The 25,733-nt window shown below is 38.7% G+C and overlaps 2 protein-coding genes across 2 annotated transcripts; both read right to left on the reverse strand.

Moving 5' to 3' along the window:
- Nucleotides 1-470: 470 nt before the first annotated feature.
- On the reverse strand, nt 471-8,797 carry DNAAF4 (dynein axonemal assembly factor 4). The gene is made up of 9 exons (XM_054272824.1): nt 8,675-8,797; nt 7,949-8,096; nt 7,441-7,574; nt 6,196-6,436; nt 5,302-5,447; nt 4,596-4,705; nt 3,733-3,886; nt 2,609-2,714; nt 471-1,572 (listed from the first exon to the last, which is right to left on the reverse strand). Exons 1-9 carry the CDS (start codon nt 8,795-8,797, stop codon nt 1,463-1,465), a joined length of 1,272 nt encoding a protein of 423 aa, XP_054128799.1. The 3' UTR covers nt 471-1,462.
- Nucleotides 8,798-16,064: 7,267 nt separating this feature from the next.
- Nucleotides 16,065-25,300, reverse strand: PYGO1 (pygopus family PHD finger 1). Its single transcript, XM_054272700.1, has 3 exons — nt 25,220-25,300; nt 20,753-20,838; nt 16,065-19,011 (listed from the first exon to the last, which is right to left on the reverse strand). The coding sequence occupies exons 1-3, from the start codon at nt 25,266-25,268 to the stop codon at nt 17,890-17,892; spliced, it is 1,257 nt and encodes a 418-aa protein (XP_054128675.1). The 5' UTR covers nt 25,269-25,300; the 3' UTR covers nt 16,065-17,889.
- Between the last annotated feature and the right edge of the window lie 433 nt (nt 25,301-25,733).

Consider the following 25,733-nt stretch of genomic DNA (forward strand, 5'->3'; position numbering starts at 1 on the left):
AATAAAGGCAATGTCTTAATCAAGTTTTATCTAAGACAGCAAGTTCAGTGTTGGCTTCATGTCTTACATGACTGAGAGACAAAGAAAAAAGCTTTCACTGCACCTCCGAGGAGCAGCAGGTTGTAACTGTCTTGCTCAGCAGCACTAAGGGAGGTATCCCACTCAGAGAAGTTTTGTGGCAGGCTCATCAATACAGCACTACAGCAGTTCCCATAAACAGATGAAAAAGTATTTGTCATATGATAACTCACTCCCTACTGGGGAAAAAAATAAAAATATTAAAAATACTTGCATGTAAACATGAGTGAGGAAGCACAATCACTTGTAAATTTCTCCAGGGCTCTATTTTTCATATTCCTGTATGTTAGAAAAAAGGTCAGAACTAAATCACATTACCCAGAGTCTCACTCTATTCTTACTCTCATTTATATTTTTCTTATCCATACTAACTATTTCTGCCACACATATTAAGATATTTCCTATGCTCAAGATTATCACTAATGCAGAAATTTACATCAATCTCAAATTTTACTATCTTCCATAGTCATTATGAGTCAAATTACCACTGTCCACAGTTTACTAAATAAGGTCAAAATGTTAAGTTCCTCACTCTCCACCATGCATGTGTTTCAATATACATCTTGAGCAATGTTTGCTCTGACAAAAACAGTTAACAAATCTGAAATGCTTTGCCCTGTTAGCTGAAGGGCTGACTAAGATGATCTTTCTCCTGTTGTTCTCCCGTCTCTGCTCCTTAGCCCTCACTTCCCCTCAGTAATTATAAAAAGAAAACAGCAATATCTGTAAGTATAGCATTACAGCCAATAGAGGCACTCAAACTGCTGCACTGCCCTCCTTCCAGCTGTTATAAAAAGTGTTTTCAGCCCCTTGCAGGGCAATGCAGCAGTTTTCTGTACCAGACATTTCTGACTCACCTCAGCACTCCTCTCAAGGCTCTAAGTAAAACAGCTGGAAACAATGCCTGCCACCTTCTCCCTGGTACAACACTGTAACATTTGCACACAATAATATATATCTGCATGATAAATACTTTATTATAAAGACAGAAATAAGTCATAAATGGTATTCAGGAAAGAGACTGATGCAGAAAATTCAGAAGTCTGCCAGAACTGCTACTCAAAGAAGTGTAATTGAAATGGCCCCAGTTCAGAATGAACACTTAACAAAAAGGAGCCACTTCAAGTCCAGGGTTTCAGATTGTCAGAGTAATACAGAATGCTAACAAAAAGCAAAAATACAACAACTTTGTATCAAAATTATAGAAAATATATCTTATCATGCTTAAAATACTGTACTTTCCAATAATATATCCAATCTTTTACCAATTTTGTAAGTGTTCCAAGTGAAGCAGAAAAATGTCTAGGTAACACACACTGAAGAGAAATAAGATTCCTTCTGATGTCCTCAAAGGCATCAAAGTTTCTTTTTTATACTTTTTTAATTAAGAACTTTGCATTGTTCCTTGAATTAGTTGTCGAATCTTCTCAGCATCCTTCTCTATAATTTTATTTTTAGGATCAATCTTGAGAGCTGCTTCATAATCCTGGAGGCCTAATATAGTCACATTAATAAGAATATCAATCAATAATGCAAGGGCATCCTCTTTAGCAACTAACTGGAAATAACTACTCCCCAGTCATATGCATAAAGTATTGATCTTGAGGTTTGTCCTTAAGTAAGATGGGATCAAAATGACATTAGTTTAGCTTCCATCAGTAAATAAACATATTTTGTTTATCTTATTTTACAAAACATTGTAGTGGAAACACTCTACCACATAAATATTTTCAGGTTTTGAAAAATGAAAATAGAGCCTCTTCATTCATGTACATACACACCTATATATGTGTGTGTGCATGAAGGGACTGTTCTAAAGTGTTCTGCAGAAGAAAGGAAATAATCCTGTGTGAAAATATGAACAAAAAAGACATGAACTGTGAAAATCAGAGCTTGTGGGGAAAAAAACAAATCCTGGGTATAGAAAGTAAAATCTTGCCTACATTAGTCTTTTTTATAAGGTTTCAAAGTGCAAATGAAACCTTGTAAGGGAATAACCAAGTGAGGACTGCAGAAAAAGGTAAAAAATGCCAAAGCTTAGTACTTCAACACTGACATTTTGAATATTCTTCCATTTCTATTATCAGCTTTCACTTGTAAATTTGCTTTACAAAACTGATTTGATACTCTTGAGGAACTGAATAGGGAATTCAGTTATTTTCACACAAATCACACATACTTGATGAATCATTTCACTCATTAATATGGGCTTCCTACCTCAGTTTACAAGGATGTTACTAAGCACTTAACAAGTATTTTAGAAATATTTCAGGTTATTTTAATATCTTCAGTGGAAAAACTCCTTAAATTAGGAATGCAATCCATTTACTCAAACTTGGAAAGATTTTTCAAGTATCCAGTCAATTTAAAAAAAATTAAAGAATGTGGTATGAAGGTTCATAACAAATAGACATAGATTATACAGACCTCCTTCAAATCACTTCTCAAAACATGAAGGTGTGAGCTAAACAGAATTACTTGCATGCCTCTATAAATTCCTGTGCATGTTTCCATAAAAGCAAGGCCTCACCTTCAGTGTACAATTCCAGCTGACAAAACGCTGTTCCACGTCTCACGTGGGCTTTCACTCGAGCGTTCTCATTATCAGGAACAGGTGGTGTCAACAGTTCCAGAGCCTTCACAAATGACAACACCCACAGTATTTATAAGTAGGTTTTCCATAATTTGGGGGTTTTTTTAATTTATGAACACTTCTCTCACCTAATTACTATCATTATACAGTAATATAACAAGTATTCAAACAGTAATAGAAAATAGCTATTCAAATTTAACTATAAATGGCTTGTGACTCTAGTCATTAAGATTTGTATCCATCACCCCAGTTTGCCAACTACAGTTACATTGCCATGGCTAAAAACTGACAAATGCCATGTTAAATGTTTACTGGGGTCAAATAATGTGTTCTGTTTTCATACATCATATAGCCTATCATGCTATCAAAAGAAAAAGAAAAAAGTAGCACTATAAAAGCGCATGTGTTTTAGTAGCAGTTAGTTTTTAGGAAAAAAAAAACCAGGAAAAAACCCCCAAGTTTCAAGACTCAAGTACTTATTAGTTCAAAAAAATAATAATTCTTGGAAAATTTTCCAACATCATTCAGGTGCCATTTGAGATCATTCCTCTTGTGGCACAAATAACAGCTGCTAAAACATCAGGACAATACAGCCCTTCTTTGAAAATGTTTGGTTTGTTAGAAGTTTTTTAAGGTATCTTGCTCATCACCACCATTTTTTTTTCTTTCCAACTAAATGAAGTACATCACAACATAATAGAAAATGTATGAGTTTACTTTGGTTTTGTTTTTCTCTGCTCCAAGTCGTGGGCTTTTTCAAGTGTACATATTGCTACAATATTTTTATCTGTAATGAAACATACTGGCCAATATATGGCCATTTGTCACAAATGTGTGGAAGCCTGTTTTAGGGTTTATTTTATTGTTGTTTTGTTTTCGATTTCTGAAAGTTCATTCATCAGTATCAAATTTTAATATTTCACCATGGCTTTATTGTATCAATTTTTAATTCTAAAACTTTGAATTGCACTAATATGTATTTACAGATCTGCTTCAAACAGAACCATCACAGCGACAAATCACATTAATGCAAAAGAGCCTGAGCTCCTGGATTTTTATACCTTGGAGGAATCTTCGATAGCTTTGTGCAAATTTCTCAGTTTAAGGTGGCAAGCAGCACGGTTCAGGTACAGGACGGGGAGTTTATTGTTCAGCCTCACTGCAAGGTTATAGGCATTCACAGCCCCAAGGTAGTCTCCCATTGCAAACATTTTGCTAAATATTCAACAAAAAAGTGAAACATGCACTTTAAAGAAGGGGATAAATACAAAATAAACACCTACTTATCATTAACTCATTTTCAAATATTTGAGGTTTTAGCATCTTCTCCTTTGAAATGCCCTTTATAGCCTTTTCTGAGAACAACATAGCTGAAGTTCAGTGCACCTGGCTGCTGAGAACATAGCTTAGAGATATACAACAAAAATAGTCACTGCTTGCAAGCAATGAAGGATTGTAAGAGTGGACACATTTATGTAGACACAGATCTAATTTTGAAAGCTTTGTATATCTGATTATGATTTCTTAATCAAAGCTTTCTCTATAACACAGCTATATAAATACACCAGTATTTGTATAAAGTCCCTAGTTTATTTTACATAGATGTTTAAAATCTCACTAAAAAAGTACAAATGAAATTAAATCCACTTAGGTATAATAGTGCACTGCCTCAACTTTCTTCAAAGAAGAATATACATAATGTGTTTATAATTATTTTGTTCATCATGAGCTTCAACAATTGCATCTCATTCTATCAGATTCTAACCCCTAAGCTGTCAGTAAAATCTCTAGTACAACTACCATGACTACTCTAGATATTCACCAACTCTGTCTAGAATAAATAGAATATACCAAAACTGAACAGTAGACAAACACCATAAAACTAATTCATTTTTAATGCATATTCACTTGGAATGTAACTTACTTTCCTTTGTCCTTTAACCAATCTGGATTCTTCTCCTCTTCCTTTAAATCTTCCAGCTCAGATAAATCAGAATTTATTATTCTTCGAGCTTCTGCTTGTTTATGCAGCCACTGTAAATAAAAAATGTGCTAGTATTATTTCTGAAGCAAAAATTCAAGTCCAAAAAAGGATTTTATTTTCATCTCCTCACTCATACCTATCAAAAGAATTCTATTGACCACATATTTCAGACACAGGAAAATATTTGATAGTGTCCAATATGAAAAACTTCAAAGTTTCCCCAAATATTTTATCACCATGAGAAGTCAGGTTACCACATCTCTAATACATTTTTTCTTTACTTGTCTGTTTTGGTCTTTCAAAATTACTTTGTGTTCATTGAATTGAGCTCAAAAGAGCTGTTAGCTTCTTTTGAGACAAAACTGAAAGAATCCTGAATATAAGAGCTAGAACACTTCAAATTTTCTACTTCAACTAATTAAATTAATATTGCTGCCTTTTCTCCCCCCCCCAAAAAAGGAACATGTTATTTATTAATCTGAACAACAGGGTGAAAAGAATTTTTGTATAAAATTGTTTTTTTTATCTCTTAATTTAAATAAGACTGCCTTCCTTAGAAGATGAGGATATTGCACAGCTAACATTCCTTGGCACAGACACCATTTTTGTATTGACTGAATACACAATAATTAATTCCCCACCTTACCTCCTCCTCCTCTGCAACACGAGATTCTCGCAGAGCTGTGGGAAAAACTCGTGGTGTAAAGTTGACTTTAATTGTAGCAGCAGCTCGGGGAGCTGGTAACTGTTCTTCCTTTAAATCCTGTGAAAATATACTACAGGAGCCACGACCTATGAAAAGAGTTAGAGCACTGGAAATGAAAAATGAAGTAAGAGATTTTTCTGGTTTTCTACCAAAGTCCAAAGTACACCTGCCTTAGAAATGTGGCACACTAGAATTAAATCTCTAATTGCTTGAGAAAACCTTAGACTTATCTTCTGAAGGGAAGATTCAAACAATTTTTCTTCTTCCTAATATAGCAAGTAAAGAAATGGAATTTTACAGCATCTGTCACAACTGAACGTAAACTCCTCTTACACCTCTCTCTTTGTTGCTTGTATGATGCTGGGACAGGGCAACAAAAAGAGCTAAAACTAACCTATCAAATGAAGCAAACAACAATTAAATGTCTTCTGCTGGTTTAGCTCCCTGAATTGGCTCTCCATGGATCCAAGGCACAGGACAGAGAGCACCAATGAGATTGAATGTTCCATGAAATCCAACAGTTGGATAACTTTGGGCAACAGAAACCCCACCCCCAGGAAATCTGCATTACACTGCCAGAAAGGTTCTCTGATTTACTTTTCTAAAGCTTAGAACAAAACCCACCCTTGTATTTCCAAAGACTTCAGCTAGAGCTAAGAACTCATGTCCTTTAGCTCAATAAATTGTCTGAAAACAACAATTTTAAAATAACCGTGAGCTAAAAGAACTGGTTCAGTATGGTGGAGACAAAGATAAGTGAAGAATTAGAAACATCTGGGAATAAAGTTATACCCACACTTTAAAGAATTACAAAGTACAGTTCAATTATACAACCTCTTGTGGATTTGAGTCTTGTCTTAGAACTTCCTTCATTAGGAATCTGAGTTTTGTTCATTTTTTCATTTTTTCTCTCTTTTAATGGCTCTTTTTCTGGATGTAATTCCTCTTTTGCTTGTATGCTCTTGTATTTATCACCATCTTTTTGTTGGTTTTTCCATAACTCCAACTCTTTAGTGACCTTCTGCCGCTCCTTTTCTTTTAAATCTTCAATTCTTTTTCTTTCTGCTTCCTCTAGCTATTTGAACAAAAAGACCCATAAGAGATACAGAACATGTGAAAATACTGACTTGACTAAGTTAAAGTTACCATTATTTTCTCAGTTCCATATCCCAAGCATAGTGCAACCAATAATGTGACCATACTAGCAGAATTAAGATGCTTGAAAATGCCTGTGAGAGTAAAGATTTCTGAACAGCTTTTAGAGGTCTCATCTTTAAACTACTTTACTAATAACCCTAAGGTACAATCCAGAAGCATTCAGAAATAAGTTTTAAACAGTGAAAATCCTAGCCATGTTCCAATGTAGATCTCTGGAAAATACAGAAATGTAAAATATATGTGATGATCTGAACACACTGTTTCTTATTTCTCCTCTTTGAGATTATTACATATCTAGAAGAGGTACAATATTGCTACTAAGTCACTAACTGTGACTTAGTTCTTTTTGGTCAATATTGCATATGCACTCTTAAAATTTCATTGCATGCTCCAAAAAAAATCCTTTGAACACAAGTGAAGGGATCAGACTTTTTATATACATAAAAATTTTAAGAACATATCTTAAAATATACATAAAAAGCAGAATAACAGACATAAACACACAAAAGACAAAAGAAAAAAGCAAGTCTGATATAAAATACAACAAAGAATAAGTGAGAATTTTTTAAATCAGAATTTTCTCATAATGCTAAAGGACTAAACACCTGCAAAGGCCACAAAAGACTACAGTTTTGCCACATGACTGTAGTCTCCTTTGAACAGACATAAATCTGAGCTTGTCACCAAAAGCTTTCATTAGTATTACTCACAGAAAGTGGCAACTTGTAAGCACTTTGTCAGTAACATTTTCATATTTGGTAATAAATAGGTTTAAATGCAGAGAAATAATAACAAAGTTCACCACCACTACAATAAAAATTGGAACTTTTCATATTCTTTAACATACATTTAACGAAGCATCTGCCAGATTAGTTGGTAGCTGTTCACATGAATGTCTTGCAGAGCTTCTTCTAAACCTACCTTCATTGTAGCCTCCAAAGCATATTTTTTGTTTTCCTGTTTTGTAATTTTTTTTGCTTTTGTCTCCTCTTTTGCCTTTTCTTGGGCTTCTAGAACAGCATTCTCTCTCAGATGTTGTAGTTTCTCCTTGTCAGCTTAAAAAAAGAAACTATCTTAGTCATTGAGGCCTGATGTTCTATTAGTATATAACATGTTAATGAAAATTATTTCTTCTGCTACTTTGGCAAAATACAACACAACTACAATTCAACAAACCAGGGTCTACCAAGCCCATCTCTAAAAGAGAAAAATTAAGATTTACTTAAACACAAAATGTTTTAAACACAAAAAAGTTGCACAAGAAATATTGTTTTATTTCACACACACTAGAACTAGTAGATATTCTTTGTTCTCACATACTTTCTATTTTTAATAATGAACAAGGCCAAACTGAGCAGATATCTACTAGCAGAAGTTTCTCAGTATGGTTTCCTCAGACACAATCTAGTTTTCTGAGTAGAAAACTTACCATTTGCTAGAGTTAGGGAATCCCACATGGCTGGTTCTTTTTTATACAAAGTGAAGAAAATGTTTCCATTTCCAATCTTTGCTGTGCTGTTTGTGTCATCAATAGGCGCATATAAAATGGCTTCAAACAAAAAGGGAGGGATGCTTACCTACAAAAACATAATCTGTGCTAATATTTATTATTTTCAATTCACTCTCACATATTCAAAGCAGAGCACAAGCATACAGTAAACCTCAAGAGACAGATACTTTTGACAGAAGTAATTTGCTTTGTATTCACTGTGGAGGTTTGTAGAAGCCCAGAGAAGGTGCTTCCTTCCCATTAAGGGTGGGCCTTCACAAGGTAATTAATACTCAATTAATGAGATTGAAAAGTCTGCTCTTCAGCACTGCAACAGAAGCCGTAGATTTCAAATTTAGGATTATTCACAGTATAAGCAAGTGTATAAATTCAGCCCATGCATGAGAGTAAAGGCGGCGGCACCTGTTGAATGGGAAGAGCATTAGTGGGGAATGAGCAGCGCTAAAGCCATGATCTGCTGCAGGACGGGCGTTTAACAGCCCGCAGCAGACAGAGGGAGATGATAAAAGATAAAGGGTACTGTCATAAAGAGACGATAAAAGATAAAGGGCTCTGCATTTGAAAGGTTGCCATGGTGCACGGCACGCTGAGCAGGGTTCCGGAGTCACCCCGCGGCAGGAGGCCCGTGAGGCGAGCGGCTCCCACCTTCAGGTACTGCTCGCTGCAGAAGATGTTGGCGGCGGTGGCCCGGGCGCCGCGCAGGGGCAGCGAGAGGTACACGGCGGTGAGGCTCTGGCGCCAGCTGTGCTCCCGCAGCCACACCGGCATCGCCGCGGCCCGAGCAGCTCCGGGCCGCTCCCGCTCGGCCCCGCGGCGCACGCCGGGAGCTGTAGTCCCCCGGGCCTGAGGGCCGCGGGCACCGCTCCGGCTGCCGGCGCTCGCAGCTCCGCAGGGCAGGCAGGAACGCAGCTCGTGTCATCCACGTACATTTCTAGAAAGAGACAAACTGCTGACAAAAACTATCAAACGTTAGTTTTTACCAAAAAGCCATCTGGTCCAGCCTCCCTGTTCAAGTAGGGTCACCCCAGAGCACAGGATTGTGTCCAGATAGGTCTGGAATATCTCCAGTGAGGAAGACTCCACAGGCTCTCTGGGCAGCCCGTACCCACAGAGAAGTTCTCCCTCAGCTCAGGCAGAACTTCCTGAGCATCAGTTTCTGCCTGTTGCCTCTTGTTGAATTGCTCAGCACCGCTGAGAAGAGCCTGGCTCCATGCCCTGGCAGCTCCCTTCAGACATTCACACATTGCTGAGATCCCTTCCCAGCCACCTCTCCTGGAGGCTACACGGGCCCAGCTCCCTCAGCCTGTTCTTGCGAGAGATTCTCCAGACCCTCGAAAGAACTCGGTAGCTCTGTGCTGGACCTGCTCCAGGATCTCCATGTCTGCAGTAGCGAGGAGCCAAAAACTGAAATACTCCAAGAGTGGCCTCCCCACGGCTCAGCAGAGGGCAGGATCACCTTCCCTGACCTACCCTGGCAATGCTGGCACTGAAACTTCCACATGTCCCCTAAAAATAACTGGGTCACATAGCAGCCCCACGCTATTGCTGAGCAATATTGTCTGCTGCACTGTCTCTGCCAAAAACTCAGGAGGTAATTTGCACATTACCACTCCATGTTTCTCAAACAAACTGTAACACTGTATCTGCCAAAATAAAGTCTAGTATATTGAAAGCAACTGCTTCTGGAGACAACAGCCTGAAAGATGAGCCAAACACAGCTGGATAAAAATTCAGGTATGTTTAAGTTCCTCAAAAGTATACAATTACCTAGAAATATTAGAAAAAAATCCATAAACAAAAAACCTAGTTTTCCTTCTTTCTTTTAAAATGAGACCAAGAGTAGTGGAGTTTAACATGGTTCACATTAGCTAGTATTTGTAATGTGTATCACTTAAGATTTAATTTTTATGTTAAGATTTAATTTTTATGTTCTATTACACATAATACACAGCAATATTAAAATAGTAGAGGTTACTTAGAAGTACTGTTTATATATAAAAGTAGGTATTGCAGAGATTTATAACTTTTTTTTGAGCAAGAAATCTATCATAACTCATATGACTTCTAGGTTATTCTGCATCCTCACTCACCCACATCAATATCATCTGGAAGAATCCTTGCATGGACTGGAATCTGATAATTGAATTAAATTCCTCTTTCCAAGAACATTCAAAGTAGATAGCAGCATAGCAGCTAGAATGTGTTGAGATTGCTGGGGTCCCCAGGATGAGGTGAGAGATGGGGAATCTGACTCCATGTTCTCAGAAGGATGATTTATTATTTTATGTACTTATATTAAAAGAATGCTATACTAAAATTATACTAAAGAAAGAGAAAGGATACAGACAGAAAGCTTAACAAGAATGATGATGAAAACCTCGTGACTGACTCCTCAGAGTCCAACCCAGCGGATGGTGATTGGTCATTAAGTAAAAACAATTCACATGAAACCAATCAAATATGCACATGTTGGTAAACAATCTCCAGCCACATTCCAAAGCAGTAAACCAGGGAGAAGTAAATGAGATAATATTGTTTTTTCTCTGAGGCTTCTCATCTTCCCAGGAGAAGAAATCCTGGCAAAGGGATTTTTCAGAAAATGTGACAGTGACAAGAATGATTATAATGTAGTAACTCAAAATCTCCTACCACTCCAGCTGCAGTCTTCCAGCAAGTCAGAGGTTTTGAGTGCAGGTCTTCTGCCTTGGTCACCCAGGTGTCATTTTTAGTTTAATCACAGAGAATATACTGAAATGAAGCAGCTTATTATTTATTCCTGCTAGAAGAACTGTATTATGCATACATGCTTTACAAGACACAGTTATGGTTACCAGTATTTAGTCTTCTCAAATTACACAAAAAAGAGCTCCCATACATCAACGAAAATGTCTATTTACTTAAAACCTCAATCTGCAAAGCAAGGCTTGTAGGAGAGACAGTAAATATCACTAACATGTTTTTATGTCAAAATAGCAGATTTAGCTGCTAAAGAACACAAAAGGGATTCAGCAAGGTCTTGGATCAACCTTAAAGGTTTTGAATTGATGTGTATGTGCAGAACCACCACCTCTGTCCTACCCAGCCCACAGCCTTACCTGGACAAGCTGCTGTGCTCTCACTGTGACACACTTGAAAACTGAACAAGAGATGCTCAGGCAGTGTGGTTCTTCTGCTGGCACTAACTTTCAGTCAAAAGTCTGCAGTGAAAAGTTTGCAGTGAAAGAAGATAGATTTTTCCATTGAAAAGCTGATTCCTAAATTCCCATCTCCTGTGCCATGAAGGATGCAGATTTATGTTCAAGACAAACCTTAATAATATTATTCATATTCTGCATCTTCCAGCTGCCTATACATACATATATCTTTTCTGGGATCATTTCACTTCTAATGGCTTCATAAGTTTTACTATATGGGAGAAAAAAAATTCCTTTAGATAGTTTACATTTTCTTACCTTTAATTATCAACCTTTTCTCACATCCTTTCTAAATTCTCTCTCATGTCTCCGTATTTTTAACAAAAAGCAGAAAACATTTTATGACACTGTTTATTCCAACAAACTGTTCTGCATGTGTAGCTTGGGACCTATATCAGTTACTTTTAAAAATTATTGGTAAAACAGTGAGTTAGTATGTGTTAATTCTGGCATTTTAACTAACAGGAAGAGCCTAGTAGTAATTTTATAAACTGGAATAAATAATTCTTTGAATAATCACTTTCCAAGTGCAGAAAGTTATTTTAAAAAAATCTATTTGGACAAATGGTGCTTAAGCCTTCCTTCCCATCCTGTGAAGAAATAGGGCTGAAGGCACAAGATCTTTTCCCATGTGCTTTAAGTCACTGCAGATGAACATTTTACAGAACAGTGGAGCTCTCCAAGAGAGGCAGGAGCTGTATTCTGTGATCCATATGACCTCATGCTGCTTCTTGTAGGATTACACTCAATCCAAATGCCTTCTCACAGGCAGAATATGAGAAGCATCCATCTAGGCATTACTTCATCTTCAGAAAGTCCACAGGCAACTTCCCCACAAAAATTATCTTTATTTTAAAAGAAATTGAAACTAGACAACAGAAAGCAACAAAGTTACATACAGTGCTGGACAAAGCCTACCATATACATTTTCCAAGAACACTTGAATCAGATTCTGATATATGTTCTTCTAAAAGGTAAAAATATCACATCATTATTAACAAAAAAAAAAAAAAGTCAACAATCTTAATCAGCTTATATTTTGCATTGTTTGGATGGCAGTAGATTGGTAACTTGCCTTTTTCTACTCACTTTTAACTCTAAAAGGAGAAGGTGGACAAAAAATTCCAAGTCAGAAGGCCCTAAAGACCACAGTGCCTGCTCTAAAGGCCACAAACACAAGCTTGGAGGAAAGACCAAGTTTTGAATAAAAATCCCTACAACTTTGTATTATTTCACATTTCAGAAAGAAAATAAACTATTAAGAAATAAAAACAAAAATAAAAAATAATACATTAAGAGCTTGCCCTCCTTAAGTTATAAGAAGCTCAGATTTAGACCATTCTGTAGAGGAAAAGATGAGTGCCCAGGAACAGACAACTCTCATAACTCCAATCCCAGAACGTCTCCAGTACAGCATTCCTGAAATACAATGCACAAATCTCCAAGGAAAAAGGTGGGGTTGGATCAAAAAATTATTTTGAAACAGTTTCTTTGAACATGAAAAGGAAAATTATGTATGGTAAACAATGAAGAAAGAGTTATTCCCCGTGGTGCTGGGATAAGCCATTTCTAAACCAGGAGACAAAGGGTGACACTGAAAACTTTCTGCTAGAGGCAGCACCTCTGAGAGGCTGAACACCACTCAGAACTAATTACCCCAGAACTGATGACACACAGCACTAGGCCACCAAAGCGACCTTTCTTTTCTTCTATATAAAGCAGAAGTTATCACTTCCACATAAAGAAGTGAATGTGCATAACTCAAGATGTAGTGTAGGATAGTTATATTGCCATAAAGAGTTCTGCTAAGTACACTTAGTTTCCAATTTTAGGGAAGAGTCTATTCTAATATAGAAAGCTTCTGCCAAAACTTAGCAAGTGCAGAATAACTTTAAAATACATCCAGTTCTACATCCTCCTGCATATATCTAATTACATCCAATTGACAAAAAAAATTATATGCCTTCTAAACAAACAAAAAATTATATGTTTTGTAAAACAAGTAAAGAGTGCTAGAATAGAATTTTCACAGACAAGAGCTGATTACCAAATGTTCACCCATTTATCAGTGGATAATATTAAGAAATTCATATTAAGTAATGGCAACAAGATGATAATGCATATCAGTGCTGTGTGTTCTGAAAGGTACTCAGTTTTAATTATTAACTGCTACCATCTATCATACCTCATTCTATGCAAGACACCTCACCAGCTACCAATCCATAAACAATAATGTTTCACATACTTCATAGAGTAGCTTAAAACACATCATGGTATGAAATAATTTGTATTACATAGTAATTTAATCCCTGGCCACAGGGTTAATGTTGGACAAAGTCTGGAAACTTTTCCAATTTGAATTACATACATTAACTTTGTCACACACCACAGCACTAATGCATGTATTACATCAGACATGCTCTAATTTAAAATCAAAACAAAAAAGTTGTTGCAAAAATACATGTCACCAATGTGGAACACATTCAAGATTGTATAAAAAGTACTGAACTGATATCCCAAAACAGGTATATTTAAGCAGTACATAAGGAAAGATTAGTTTTAATATGAAACAGTCATTTAAGTCACATACAACATGATAAGAAGCATGACTTCCTTTTCTTAAAAATGTTACACCAATACTTTTACTGACAGGCAATGCTTATTTATAAAATGAGAGGGATCTATTTAATGCAGATGTGTTGCTGTATTAAGTTGGAATAAAGACAAATGTTAAAAAGGTGCTACATTTTAACACCACTGATTTTGTAAAAATCTCAAACCATACAAGCATTTCACTTGCAAATATCACAGGCCCCAAACTGCAAACACTTTAAAACATTCTTGACTGTGTGCATGCAGTTTCACCTACTTCATTAATTGTCACATGCTTGAAATTAAGCCTGAAAAATGTGATTACAAAACTGGTTCTTAGATTAAAAACTTCAGAGGTCACAAAGTATAATCTTCTTTGAGCAGCCCCCAAAATTATAGTTTTCTTTTAAGTAGAGCAAACTTCATTACTTCTCTCTAGCTTCTTTCATGTGAAGATCTCAAATAAAAACTAGGCCTCTAAACAAACTTTGGAAGTAAGCATCAGTCCCATCTTCTTTCAGAAGAGACAAGCACAAACCTGCTAGTTTCAAGTTGTAGAAGGAATGAGTAAAACAGGAAGAAACAGGATTTTTGCTACCTGCCCTCTAGTCTGTATCCAGCACTGTCACTTACGTGTTTTCTCATTTAAAATTGGTCACTAGCAAAAAAGTATTAAGGACAGCACAATCCAATTTATACCTGTCTATTTCAGCCTGAGGGGAAAAAAAAATTTGGGAGCAATATAAGGCTGCATTTCTGATCATGACCAGAAACCATGTAAAAGGACACATGCATTTCCCACAAAAATGTTAAGGTTTGCAAGATTTACAAAATCTTTGCAATATTTTTGGTGTGCAGCACCAGTACAATCTAAATCACCAGTAATGAAAGAAGCACATGAGAGTTCAATACAAATTGTTTCATGTATTACAAAAACCTCACCTATTCTAGCCAACCCTCCCTCCCTCCCTCCCATCATTCTAGAACTAACTTCTACTGCTAATCAGCTGACATTTTCCTAGTACCTCACTAATTAAACATGATTGCTGTTCCTCCTGTGCATACTTGAACTACTACTTAGTCAACACATGCAGAGAAAACCAAAATATAACTGCTCTCTAGATAAAGAGTTCAAGTATGCCTGGAACATATCAGTAGGGCAAGCATATTGGCTGGATGACTTCTGGAGATCCTTGTCAGTCCTATCTCTAAGATCACTGTTCTAACAAGTGTGGAGTTGGTTGTTCATTTGTTTTTATTTCATATCATTGACATTTGCTAATGCCTTGAACTTACAAGTTAATAAATGAGGAAAATTTACTGGATTACAAACCCAATATAATACCAGTTTAGAAAAAAATCTAAAATAAATTGTTAGAATAAGTTTCATAAATACACAATTTAAGGCTGTATAAAATGATATTCCAGATGATTTTAAGTATTTAAGAACACTATGTTTAAATACTAATGTCCTGACAGCTAATCTAGAAAATAGTTGCCTAACTTCATGTTGGGTTGAGGAAAAGATTAAGAAATACATGGCTATTTTAAATGCAATGTCTGCTCCAAATGTCAAAACATGAATTAGACTTCTGAGAAGAAATGAGCCAAAATTTTCTCACAAGAGGCATGGGGTGTGGGAGTGGGAAAGGTAATAATATCATCACTGGAGCTTTGGTTGAATTTTCACTGAGCAAAATTCTGATTTCACTTACATTACTGTAGGTGTGAACCAGCTCCATTATGTTCACAGTGCTAATTGTTGCAGAGATTAAACTGATTCCTAGAGGAACAAATCTATCTAAACAAGGTTTGGTTTAATTGCTACTTCAGGTAGCAAAAGCAAATTCAAACAGTCTGTCAGTCATTAGGAGAACTACTGAAGAATAAATCTCTTTAACAGAGGTTGTTGCTTGTTTGGTTTTTTCTTGTTGGTTTTAAAATCACACCTCTAACAAAACAAGATTAATTCTAGTTAATGTACTAAATTAAAGCAACTACTGATGAAAACAGCAGCTCTGGATCTATCTTATACTTTACATCTCCATACTGGAAAATCTCAAGATATGAAATATGTCACTTACACTTTAGATATTATTTTCTTTTTCCTGATGAGAGGAACACAAAAAAAAAAAAAAGACCAAAAACCAAAACAAAAAAACCCACAACCCAACCAAAACAAACAAACAAAACAGCCAAACAAACAAAACCACCCCAACAAAAATACAAACAAACAAAAAACCACTGCACTTGTACAGCAAAACTTTTCACTTTTAAAATAAAACAGGCTGCGTAGATCTGCACAGGATCTTCCAGGAATGTACACAGTAGAGCCCATTTAAAATCAAACACAATGGTGAACTATCAAACAGGCCTTACTTTCACTCATTAGCATTGCTTACCATGAAAACTACCTCTTTATTAGATGACTGAATTCTCTACAAACTCCTATATCACTCATCATCACAGACCTGAAAAATTTATCACATTAAGGAATATGACTAGTACCTGTAAGCTTGACACATGATTTAACTACTGTTTAAAGACTGTTTCCAGCACAGTGGTACATATTCCAAGCAGAATCTGTTATCACAGTGCCTCCTTTTATTAATTCCAAACAACATTTCTCTCAAAATAAACTTTTCAGTTGCACGTGCAACTTCATCACACGGCTAAGGCTGAACTGTTCAAGGCTAGATGCTTCCCAACATTCAAAAGAGAAGGGGAGTTATTTTTGAGATCAAGAATAAGACCAAATTACCCTTATTAAAATAGAATTTCTTAGCATCACACATGAAGCTCTAGTGCCATTCATACTTGTCAGTAGGATATCAGGTTTAGCAAAGGAGCTAAACTTCTGATTACTTAGTTCTGATGTGAGCTGAACTCACCTGATATGACAGCTGCATTTTCTTTCTTCACCTTAGATTTCCTACCCCCTCACTGCAAGACTGGCTGAGGCAGTGGTGGGAATTTAGATTTAAGACTTTGCTAGCCAAATTATCAAGCAATTCAGAGAGCACACTCCATTGCCTTGCCCCCTCCTTCATGCCAAGTGGGCTGTGTAAGCTCAGGGTGACTGAGCAGGCTGGAGCTGACAGCCCTAGGAGCTGGGCAGGATTTTCTGTGCACTACTTCATCCCCAATCCTCAGGCAGCACTGAGGCAGGAGACAGGGACCATCAGTGAGAAAGAATGAGAGAGAGGTGCATGACTGCACAACCGTGACAGGGCAAAGACTGCATCCCAAGGTATGTCCTCAAGATAGATGAATTAAGGTTACATGTGCAACCGTACTTCTGGCATTCTCTAGATTTAAAGCAGTGGACTTCATAAACTCAATGTGTTCTTCCAATTTAATCTTATTTCACAACAATTTCCAAATAATGCAAGGCCTAGCAAGAGCCTTCAGCACATAATTGCTGAGAAGTCAAGAGATTATTGCCTTTTCAAGGAAACAGAATTTGTGTAATAGTTAGCGGGTTTCATTGTGTTACTAAGCATGAATTCATGATTTTTGAATAGCACATTAATGCTTTACTTAAAAATAGGAAAAAGCACATACAAAATTCTCTGTATTTACCCTAAAATAACAACTATTAGTACTGCACATTCCTCCATGTCATCTCTACTATATTCAAAGAAAGGCTAGCAAGAACATCAATAACAGACATTCACGCCAAAAGAAAAAAACAAAGTAATGAGTACTTGCAAATATAGTACCATTAAAACCAAGCACTAAATGCTAGTGTTAGTTAACACATTAATATACACTAGCAAATTAGGGCTATTCATACAGGCACATTTTCCTTCAATAATGTTGTCAATGCTCATCCTACTTCCGATCAATTGTCAGTTACAGTTTAATCAGAAAAAAAAATATTCCATCCTGTAAAACATTAGCACACATAAAACTAAGAGTACAAAAGCTGAGATGGAAGTTTATGAATGAATACAGATTAGGGGGAAAAAAGATGACAGCAATCAAACACAACTGATTGTCTGCAGAAAGTGAAGTACCCAATTTGTAACCGAATTTTCATAGCGTTTGCTCCACTAGCAGCCATGGAGGCCGTCAGCCCTCTGTGTTCAGTGCAGGTGGCCCTGCAGCGTCTCTGGTGCGCATTAACTGCACATCCTTGTCAGCCATGCAAGTGTCACAGCCCCACACCGCCGATGCCTCCGCCGTGAGGAGCCCATAGGCCGACTCTGTCATGCCTGTACAGACCCGGTGGAACCATTTCTGACAAGAGGCTTCACACAGGATGGCATCCTGGTCATCGTTGACTTCATGTGTGCAAATCCCACACGGGTACACGGGCTCAGAGGACGAGTGTCCGTGACGACTGGGATGGAGGGGGGTCTTGCTGCTCTTTTCAGAGTTGCACCCTTCAGCAGTACCTCGAGGCTGGCGGGACTTGCTCTGGGTCCCATTTGAGTGGCCAGCGTTGGTGTTCTCAGCACTGTTAGAATGGCTGTTATCCTGATTTACCGCATTGTTTCGAGTAACGCTTTTCAGGTCACTGTTACCTTGACTCACAACATCCTCTGTCCTGTGATGATGCTGATGAGCAGCAGTGTTCTGGCTCGATGCTTTGCTTGCACCTTGAGTAAAGTCTTGCTTTTGTGCTGATGATTTTGTCTGGTTGTACGTGTTTGGTGGAGGAACAAAAGAATGGTTTGACTCTAGCTGAGAATTTGGAAAATTTGGATTGTTTCCAGGACCAAAGTTAGTTGGCACGTCAGGGTGAGGTATCTGACCAGAATGGCCAAAGTTCTCCCCAGGATTTGGTCTGAAATGCTGAGCAGACATATTGACATTTTGATTCATCTGACCACTGCCATAAGGTGGTTGATTCCCAAAGCCTGGGTTATCATGAGGACCAAAACTGAAAGAGTGGGGTCGACTAAAACCCATGCCAACAGGGTTTTGAGGAAGAGGATGTGGCTGGTTTCTGAGGGAGTAAGAACCACCATATGGTGAGGACACTCTAGGCAGCATGTGAGGTGGCATTCTGAAAGTGTTATAGCCTCCAAAGCCAGGATAACCAGGATTACTAAAATATGGATTTCCTGAAGGAAGTGGTTTATAAGACACAGTATTATAGTTGTCATCAAATGGATTTGCAGCTACAAGGTGGTCAGAGCTTGGGTTCGGTGGTGGAGCATATTCAGATGGAGGAGGAAATGACGACCCCTACAAATATTTTAAATACAACACTTGAATTAGTTTTAGTATTTCCCTGCAAGACAAACCAACCACAAAGGCTCTGGATTAGCAATACAACTGCTGAAAGAACTGTTCAGCTGTTGTGTAAAATTCACCCACTGTACCCTGCCAGGCTGTCTGAAATTTCAGAGGCAGGAGAGGAGCTTGAGCTCCAGATAATGTGGTGATTTATAGTAGTTTCAGAGTTTTAAAAAGTTTGCAGTTGAAAATACTATGTGACTGATATTGATATGTGACTTCTATTTCATAATCTTTTACAAAAGACAAGGAACAATACAGAAATCCAACTGTCACAAACATACACAAAGTATTTTCAAATGTTGAAGGGCAGATCTGAAGCATTTCCCTAACTTCATTTTTGGGTTCATGTTACTGAATATACATCTCATAGGACAGCCCACTTCCATTAAGATATACAAACCTAATGGTACTATAACCCTAAAAAAGGCATTTAGAATACAGGAGTCAGCAGGCTGGTATCTTCTATAGTCTGTGGAATATTCTGTGCTGTACATTTCTGTACCAAACAGCATTCAGTGACTGTGGACAGTCTGCAAAACGTAGTCAGTAGGTATGAAACACAAGGATTATGCTCTGGTTACAGAGCATAATCAAGTGTTTAATGGAGCCCAGAGTCTGTTTAAATGTCAGCAGTGCAGTCATACAATTGAAATTCATTCTAGACTAGCCTGTAGGGAACACCTGCTGGGTTCACCCTCACACTAACTGTGCTCACAGAAAGCACTTCCTCCTAAGTACTAATGAACTAAGACTGAAAATTTATTTTAAAAAAATGCTGCATTGCAAATTTTAACCTGGTCAGAAGGAACACAAGCTAATCTGCATGTCCTCTAGAGTTATTACCATTACAGAACATAAGGAAACTCCACTAAAAAAGAGGCGTGAAGCCTTGTAAAGTAACGGAATATTTCTCAGAGCAAGTTTCAGCATGACTACTTTAAAACAAAAGAAAAATGAAGAAAAGATCCACATCTCAATGGACTCTGCATAGGCCTAACAGAAAGGGATTGTTTTACCTACATAAATAAAGGTATTCCCACTGGGCAGTACCAAATTAACAGATACTCTCACTCAAAGCTGAATGAATACACAAAGGAAAATTCAGCACTATAGATACCCAATTGCTTAAGATATTTTGTATTGAGGCTTTCTTTTCTGGAAAGAACAACTGCATAGAAATGTCACATTGCAAGGATTCACTGGAAAGGAGCTCTGCCTGACTTGGCTTTTGCTTGGAAATCACCTGGGGAGTATGCCAAGAGCTTGGTCAAAGCATTAACAAACTACTGATTCATTAGCCCACAAACCTACACATACAGAAATAAAAGTAAGGTAAGAAGTAGTCTCATGGCAACTACTCATGCTGTACCATGATTTCTACCAATGGCTACAAAGTCATTAAAAAAAGTCTGCCTCAGAATCAGATCCCTATGGGAAAAATCCAAGTTATTGCAGTCTCACTGTGCTCCTCTCTTTATATGTTTTTGGCAACTTACCGGGATTAAAATAACTTCAGCAAAAGTACTAGTATTCAGGAAGATTTCAACTTCAAAATAAAACTGAAATACTTGCTATGTAGCTGCTATTTGTGACAACAAATTGATATTCTGAACAATGAGACTCCTCATACAAACAACATTTGAGTGCACTGTTTATTAAGAATTCAAAAGAAGCAAAGGGAATTTACCTGTGTATTCGCTTTGCGCTTTTTCTTATCAGGGCTCCCAAGCTGAACTCCCGGTCCTCCTAACCCATCCAATCCACTGTCACCACCTACAAGATATCAATCAGTGCAGTACTACATTAATTTTATTGCAGACTGTATTGTAAGTTTCTCTTTAACTGCCATAGCCTCAGATATCTGGTACAAATACTGAATTTGCATTGACTCTGGCGCCTTGTGCTGCAAGTGCTAAAGGAGCACACATCTGGAGGTGAGGTAAAACCCCTCCTACTCCTGTCTGCTACCACTTTCATGTCCCATTCATGCTCATTCTTATTGAAATAGACATTTCCATTTATTTTATTTTTATCTGTCCCTTGATTCTTAATATCTCCACATCACTAGTTAGAAGTATTTCTTGTTTGCATAAACCATAAAACTCTCAAAAGAACTGCAAAAAGCCATGTCTAAGACTCACCTCTTAACTCACATAGACACTGCATCAGTGCAGCAAATATATAACAGATTGTTACAATCCACCATGAAGGAAAAGAAAAGCAAACAGTAGTAGGTCCATGAACAAAAACCACTGAAAACTTGCCATGTTGTTTAGACTAATCTCCAGTTCATCAAATCTAAATTTCACTAAATGCAAGACTTGACCAAACAAAAAGACACCTGCCAATAATCAGTGAACAGCCCACCTCTGCAGAAACCTTATAAAATAACTGAGCAAGTCTATCCTGGCACAAAAAAAAGAGAAAGGAATGTTCATTTCACTGGTTGCTCAATCAGATTTCACCCTGAGCAATACAAAGAGATATCTGTACTTCCCCTGGGATTCTCCACCTTTCACAACAGTGGGACAAGCTCTCAAATTTGTATAAATCGTGGCTTCCATTTTAAAACCCTAGTTAGACCATAAGTGAGAAATAAATTTGGCAATCTCATTATTATCCCAGTCTGTCTTCACAGGCTCAAGTGAAATTGCCATAATATGGGAACGCAAAGAAACCCCTGAGCTGAAGTATGAGAAGTATTTTCAGGTGATACCAGAGCAACACATGTTAAAGTACTAACATCATTATATTAAGAAACTATATTAATTCTTTTTTTTCCCAGGCCCATTAGGATAATAGCTTATTTGCTCTTTTATATTAATATATAGTAACAGCACAGAACAGTAAGCAGGCAATCCAACCTAAAAATTTTACTGTCATTTGTTTAAAATTGATATTCAGAATATGAGTCAAACTTTATCAAGATGCAAGCATCCAGCTGAACACACAGGTCCTCATTACCAAAGACAACCTGGAGATAGCTGTGAATTATCAAGAGTATTATGCAAAGCAGCACAATGTATGACATTACACTGCTCTGTTAGACAAGTGTTCCCAGCAGACAGGTAAACCAGCTTTAGGAATATTCAGCAACATAACACAACATCTCTTCTCACAGGGAAGCAGCAGTCCTATTGTACACAGACCAAAATATCCAAGTTATTTGAAATACTCCTGATCAAGGAGACCTGACAAATTTTCACTCCCAGCACTTCCTCCAGGCCTCCTTTTTTTTTCTTTTTTTTTTTTTTTGAGGTTTCAGGGAATTCACCAGTCCTACTTCAAGTAAGAATCCAATTCTGCCTCAGCTTTAATAAGTTCCTTTTGGATCTAGCTGTCACTGTTAAAATTTGATTTTATTTTTCATTACACATAAGGAAGATGCATGGACATCCCAGATCAACACCTATCAAATTTTAAGTCTGAATTTTAAAGACAAGGGCATGATGTCACAATCAAGGTCTCAAAATAAATTCAAGTTTGCACATAGCATACATATTGTGGTCTAAGGTACAATCAGAGAAACTAGGGATTACTCTTTAAAAAGAGACCTTTTTGCCTTGATTTAGAAGATAAAATCCTGCACATACTAAGCGTGCTATGAAGCATTGCCACTACATTACCTGTAGATACTAAATGACTACAGCATAAGGCTTTACATAAAGGATGATGGCAAATTTTCCCTAAATTTCAACTCTATTAATCATCTTTATAATCTATTTTCTCAAAACTGTTCCTATACTTTCTATCAGCTTCTTCTCCAGCATTCCTATAAGTTTATACTAAATTTAGTGTAAGATTGCACTCTGAACACTAATCCTCACAACTGCATAAATTACACTCCTTTTCATGTCCCTGTACTCTTAAAAAATAATGGACATTAACTACTGATAGCAAAATATTCCAAATATCCAGATTTCTTTTAATAAATTCAACAATAGCAGCACAGACATCAGTAAATTTGTAATCAAGTAGAATACTTAGGGTCATACACAAGTGCTGGTTTACAGTAGCTGAAGTTAAGACTTTACAAAACTACATATAAATTCCCTCTCTGGGACATCATTCTTCAAAGGCATCAGCATATGAACATGAGAATTCCAGTGACAAGTTCCATCAATTTCTACCTGAATTACTCTCATCAGCAAAGCCATTCACATGCCTTGGTTTACAGAAGGGAGTCTTGGGTCTAGAAAGGCACAAAGCTTTTGTATTGTCACTTCTCACTGTGTGAGGCCAATGATTTAATTCAGCCCTAAGAATTTATATTTTCCCTGTGGGTTCTATAATGATTTAATTTATACATGAAGGAAACAGAATGTTAGTCCTAGCATACCTCCAAAAAAAAGAGTGAATAAGGCTCATTTTCATGAAGCCAAAATAAACTTTCCACAAAGTCACTTTTGGTACCTACCACACAGACTTTCATTAAAGGAATACCAAGCATTTTGGAATGCTGAACTAATGAAAAATTATTCATTGTCCAAGACTAATTTTTTGGGCAAAAATACAGTCCTTTTGACTGGGACATCGCCTATCTCATGGATCTAAAGATACAAATACATATCTGATAACTATTCCCCTATTAAACTACAGATAAAATTAATTTCAACCATTCACACTTGGGCAAAGGAGAAGAGATAAGCCTCATATTCTTTTTCTTCATACATATCTAAGATAGGCATTTTCAGTGTTAGTTAGGAGAACTGCAAGTTGTAGTTTGGTTTACACATGAAGGGATTTTTACTTTGCATGTAATTTATGCCATACTTAACACACTGCAAATACCATATGGAATAGTTTCATATTCACTGACAAATCTCAGTCTAGGTTTTTACTATTTTATCTCAGTAAGAACATTTTCCCAAGAAACATAAATGGCTGAATAAACTTTTCATTAGAGGTAGAAAACTAAAACTAGTCTAATTTCAACCAAATTTGGTGAGCCTGTTCTGTGGCCCTGAGACTGTAAACAGTTTTGATAATAAACTGTAATCAGGTGGAACTCGGTGGGTAACTCCAGCATGTGAAACCATATATGCTTAAATATTTGCAGAATCAGGGCTTGAGAGTGGAGGAGTCTAATGAATCCCAGTCTCCTTTGTAACACTGCTGTGTGTCTTCATTCTCTCATTTTCAAGCTTGCAATCCAGCTGTTACTATAGCAGTTTTAGAAAAGCAAACTGTAAATCAATGACAATATGCACCGTGGAATCCACACCTTTTCCCACTTATCCAACCAGAAAAAAAGCTTAAAACAGCAAGAACAATAGAATTCCAGGAGCAAAAGAGGAGACAAGAAAACAAGAAGCACTAAATTGCAAATTTTATAATTTTGCCGTGATTTTCACCCAATTCAGTCACCCATCCTGCTGTCTTTGATTATTTCATTCAGAGAGGCATTTCTGTGTCTAAGGACTATAAGGATACAACAATCACTACGCAGGCTGATGTGCTACTGCCATTAAAGTCAGCTGCACTGCCGAAGTCGGAGGAGACCCTGCATTTCTGCCCTTCTCCCCACTCCTTTGAAAGAAACGCATCCCTCAAACCTCACCAGAGCCATACACCAGTGCTATAAGTAAAGAATAATATTTCGATTTTTTTCCTTTTTTCATTTCCGGAAAGGGGAAAGACAAAACCCCCACTAGACTCAAGCACAGGAGCCAGGACTGTGGGCAGAAGAGCGAACACTCAAGTGTAATTTATGGGCTCTGCATCAGCACGAACTCGGACATGTGGCACTGCCGCCGTATTCCCTTGCACCAGCAGTATGCTCGCTGCATACTAATGCGCTGCACATCCCCAGACACACAGAGACAGGACCGCACGCCGCCCTCCCCCGCGGGGCACACCTGCGCGCACGGCGAGCCCCGGGGCTGCTTTTCGGGGCCCGCAGGCTGCGGGAGCCCGCGGGGCCCGGTCGGGCCCCACCGACCAAACTTCGAGCGGCCCCCGCACCGCCGGCCCCGCGGCAGCCGCAGGGAGGGACCGCGGCGGGGGCGGCCCGGCCCGCGCTGCGCGGCGCGGGGAGCCCGGCGGGCAGCGGCGGCGCGGGCGGTGCGCGCATCCCGCGGCTCCGTCAGCGCTCCGCACGGGAGCCAGGCCCCAGCGGCGGCCGCCCCCGGGCCCGGCCCAGCCCTCGCCGTACCTCGGGATCTCTTCAGCGCGATGGGGTCCTTCTCCTGTTCCGCTGACATTACAGACAGCAGCGCATGGCTCCCAGGGCGGCAAGAATCGGGGCTCTTTGATGCTGCTGCCGCCGCCGCCGCCGGCCCGCACCCCGCCCCCTCCGCCCCCGCCTCCTCCGCCGCCGCCCCCGCCCGCCGCTGCCCTCGCCGCCGCCGCCCCAGCAGCGGAGCTACGAGACTTTGCAAAGTTTGGGCGCGGGAGGGCTCCGCTACAGCCCGCGGCGGGAGCCAGGCCAGGCGGGGTCCGGCGAGCGGAGCGCCGCTGCCCGGAGGCCGCCCGGGGGTCCGCGGAGCGCCGAGCCGCGCCGGCCAGGGCCCCCGCAGGCTGCAGGCGCCCGCCTCGCCCGGCCCCCGCCGCCGGGGCTGCCGGGCCCCGCGCAGCGCCCCCGCCGGACACGGCGCCGCTCAGCGCGCCGAGCCCCCGCTGCCCGCCGGCTCCCGGGCGCGCAGGGGCGGCAGCGCCCGCGGGGCGCT

Source organism: Melozone crissalis, unplaced genomic scaffold, assembly GCF_028551555.1.
Source record: "Melozone crissalis strain CALT ecotype California unplaced genomic scaffold, PUWL_Pcris_2 ptg000014l_1, whole genome shotgun sequence".
Taxonomy (NCBI): Eukaryota; Metazoa; Chordata; class Aves; order Passeriformes; family Passerellidae; genus Melozone; species Melozone crissalis.

Excerpts from the sequence above, each read along its gene's own strand:
- DNAAF4 (XM_054272824.1), bottom strand. The coding sequence starts at position 8,797 with ATGCCGGTGTGGCTGCGGGAGCACAGCTGGCGCCAGAGCCTCACCGCC. Across the intron at positions 8,097-8,674 it reads GCAGCGAGCAGTACCTGAAG|GTAAGCATCCCTCCCTTTTT; the intron begins GTGGGAGCCGCT and ends ATGTTTTTGTAG. Across the intron at positions 1,573-2,608 it reads GCTGGAATTGTACACTGAAG|GCCTCCAGGATTATGAAGCA; the intron begins GTGAGGCCTTGC and ends TGACTATATTAG.
- PYGO1 (XM_054272700.1), bottom strand. The coding sequence starts at position 25,268 with ATGTCAGCGGAACAGGAGAAGGACCCCATCGCGCTGAAGAGATCCCGA. Across the intron at positions 20,839-25,219 it reads CGCGCTGAAGAGATCCCGAG|GTGGTGACAGTGGATTGGAT; the intron begins GTACGGCGAGGG and ends GATATCTTGTAG. Across the intron at positions 19,012-20,752 it reads AGCGCAAAGCGAATACACAG|GGGTCGTCATTTCCTCCTCC; the intron begins GTAAATTCCCTT and ends AAATATTTGTAG.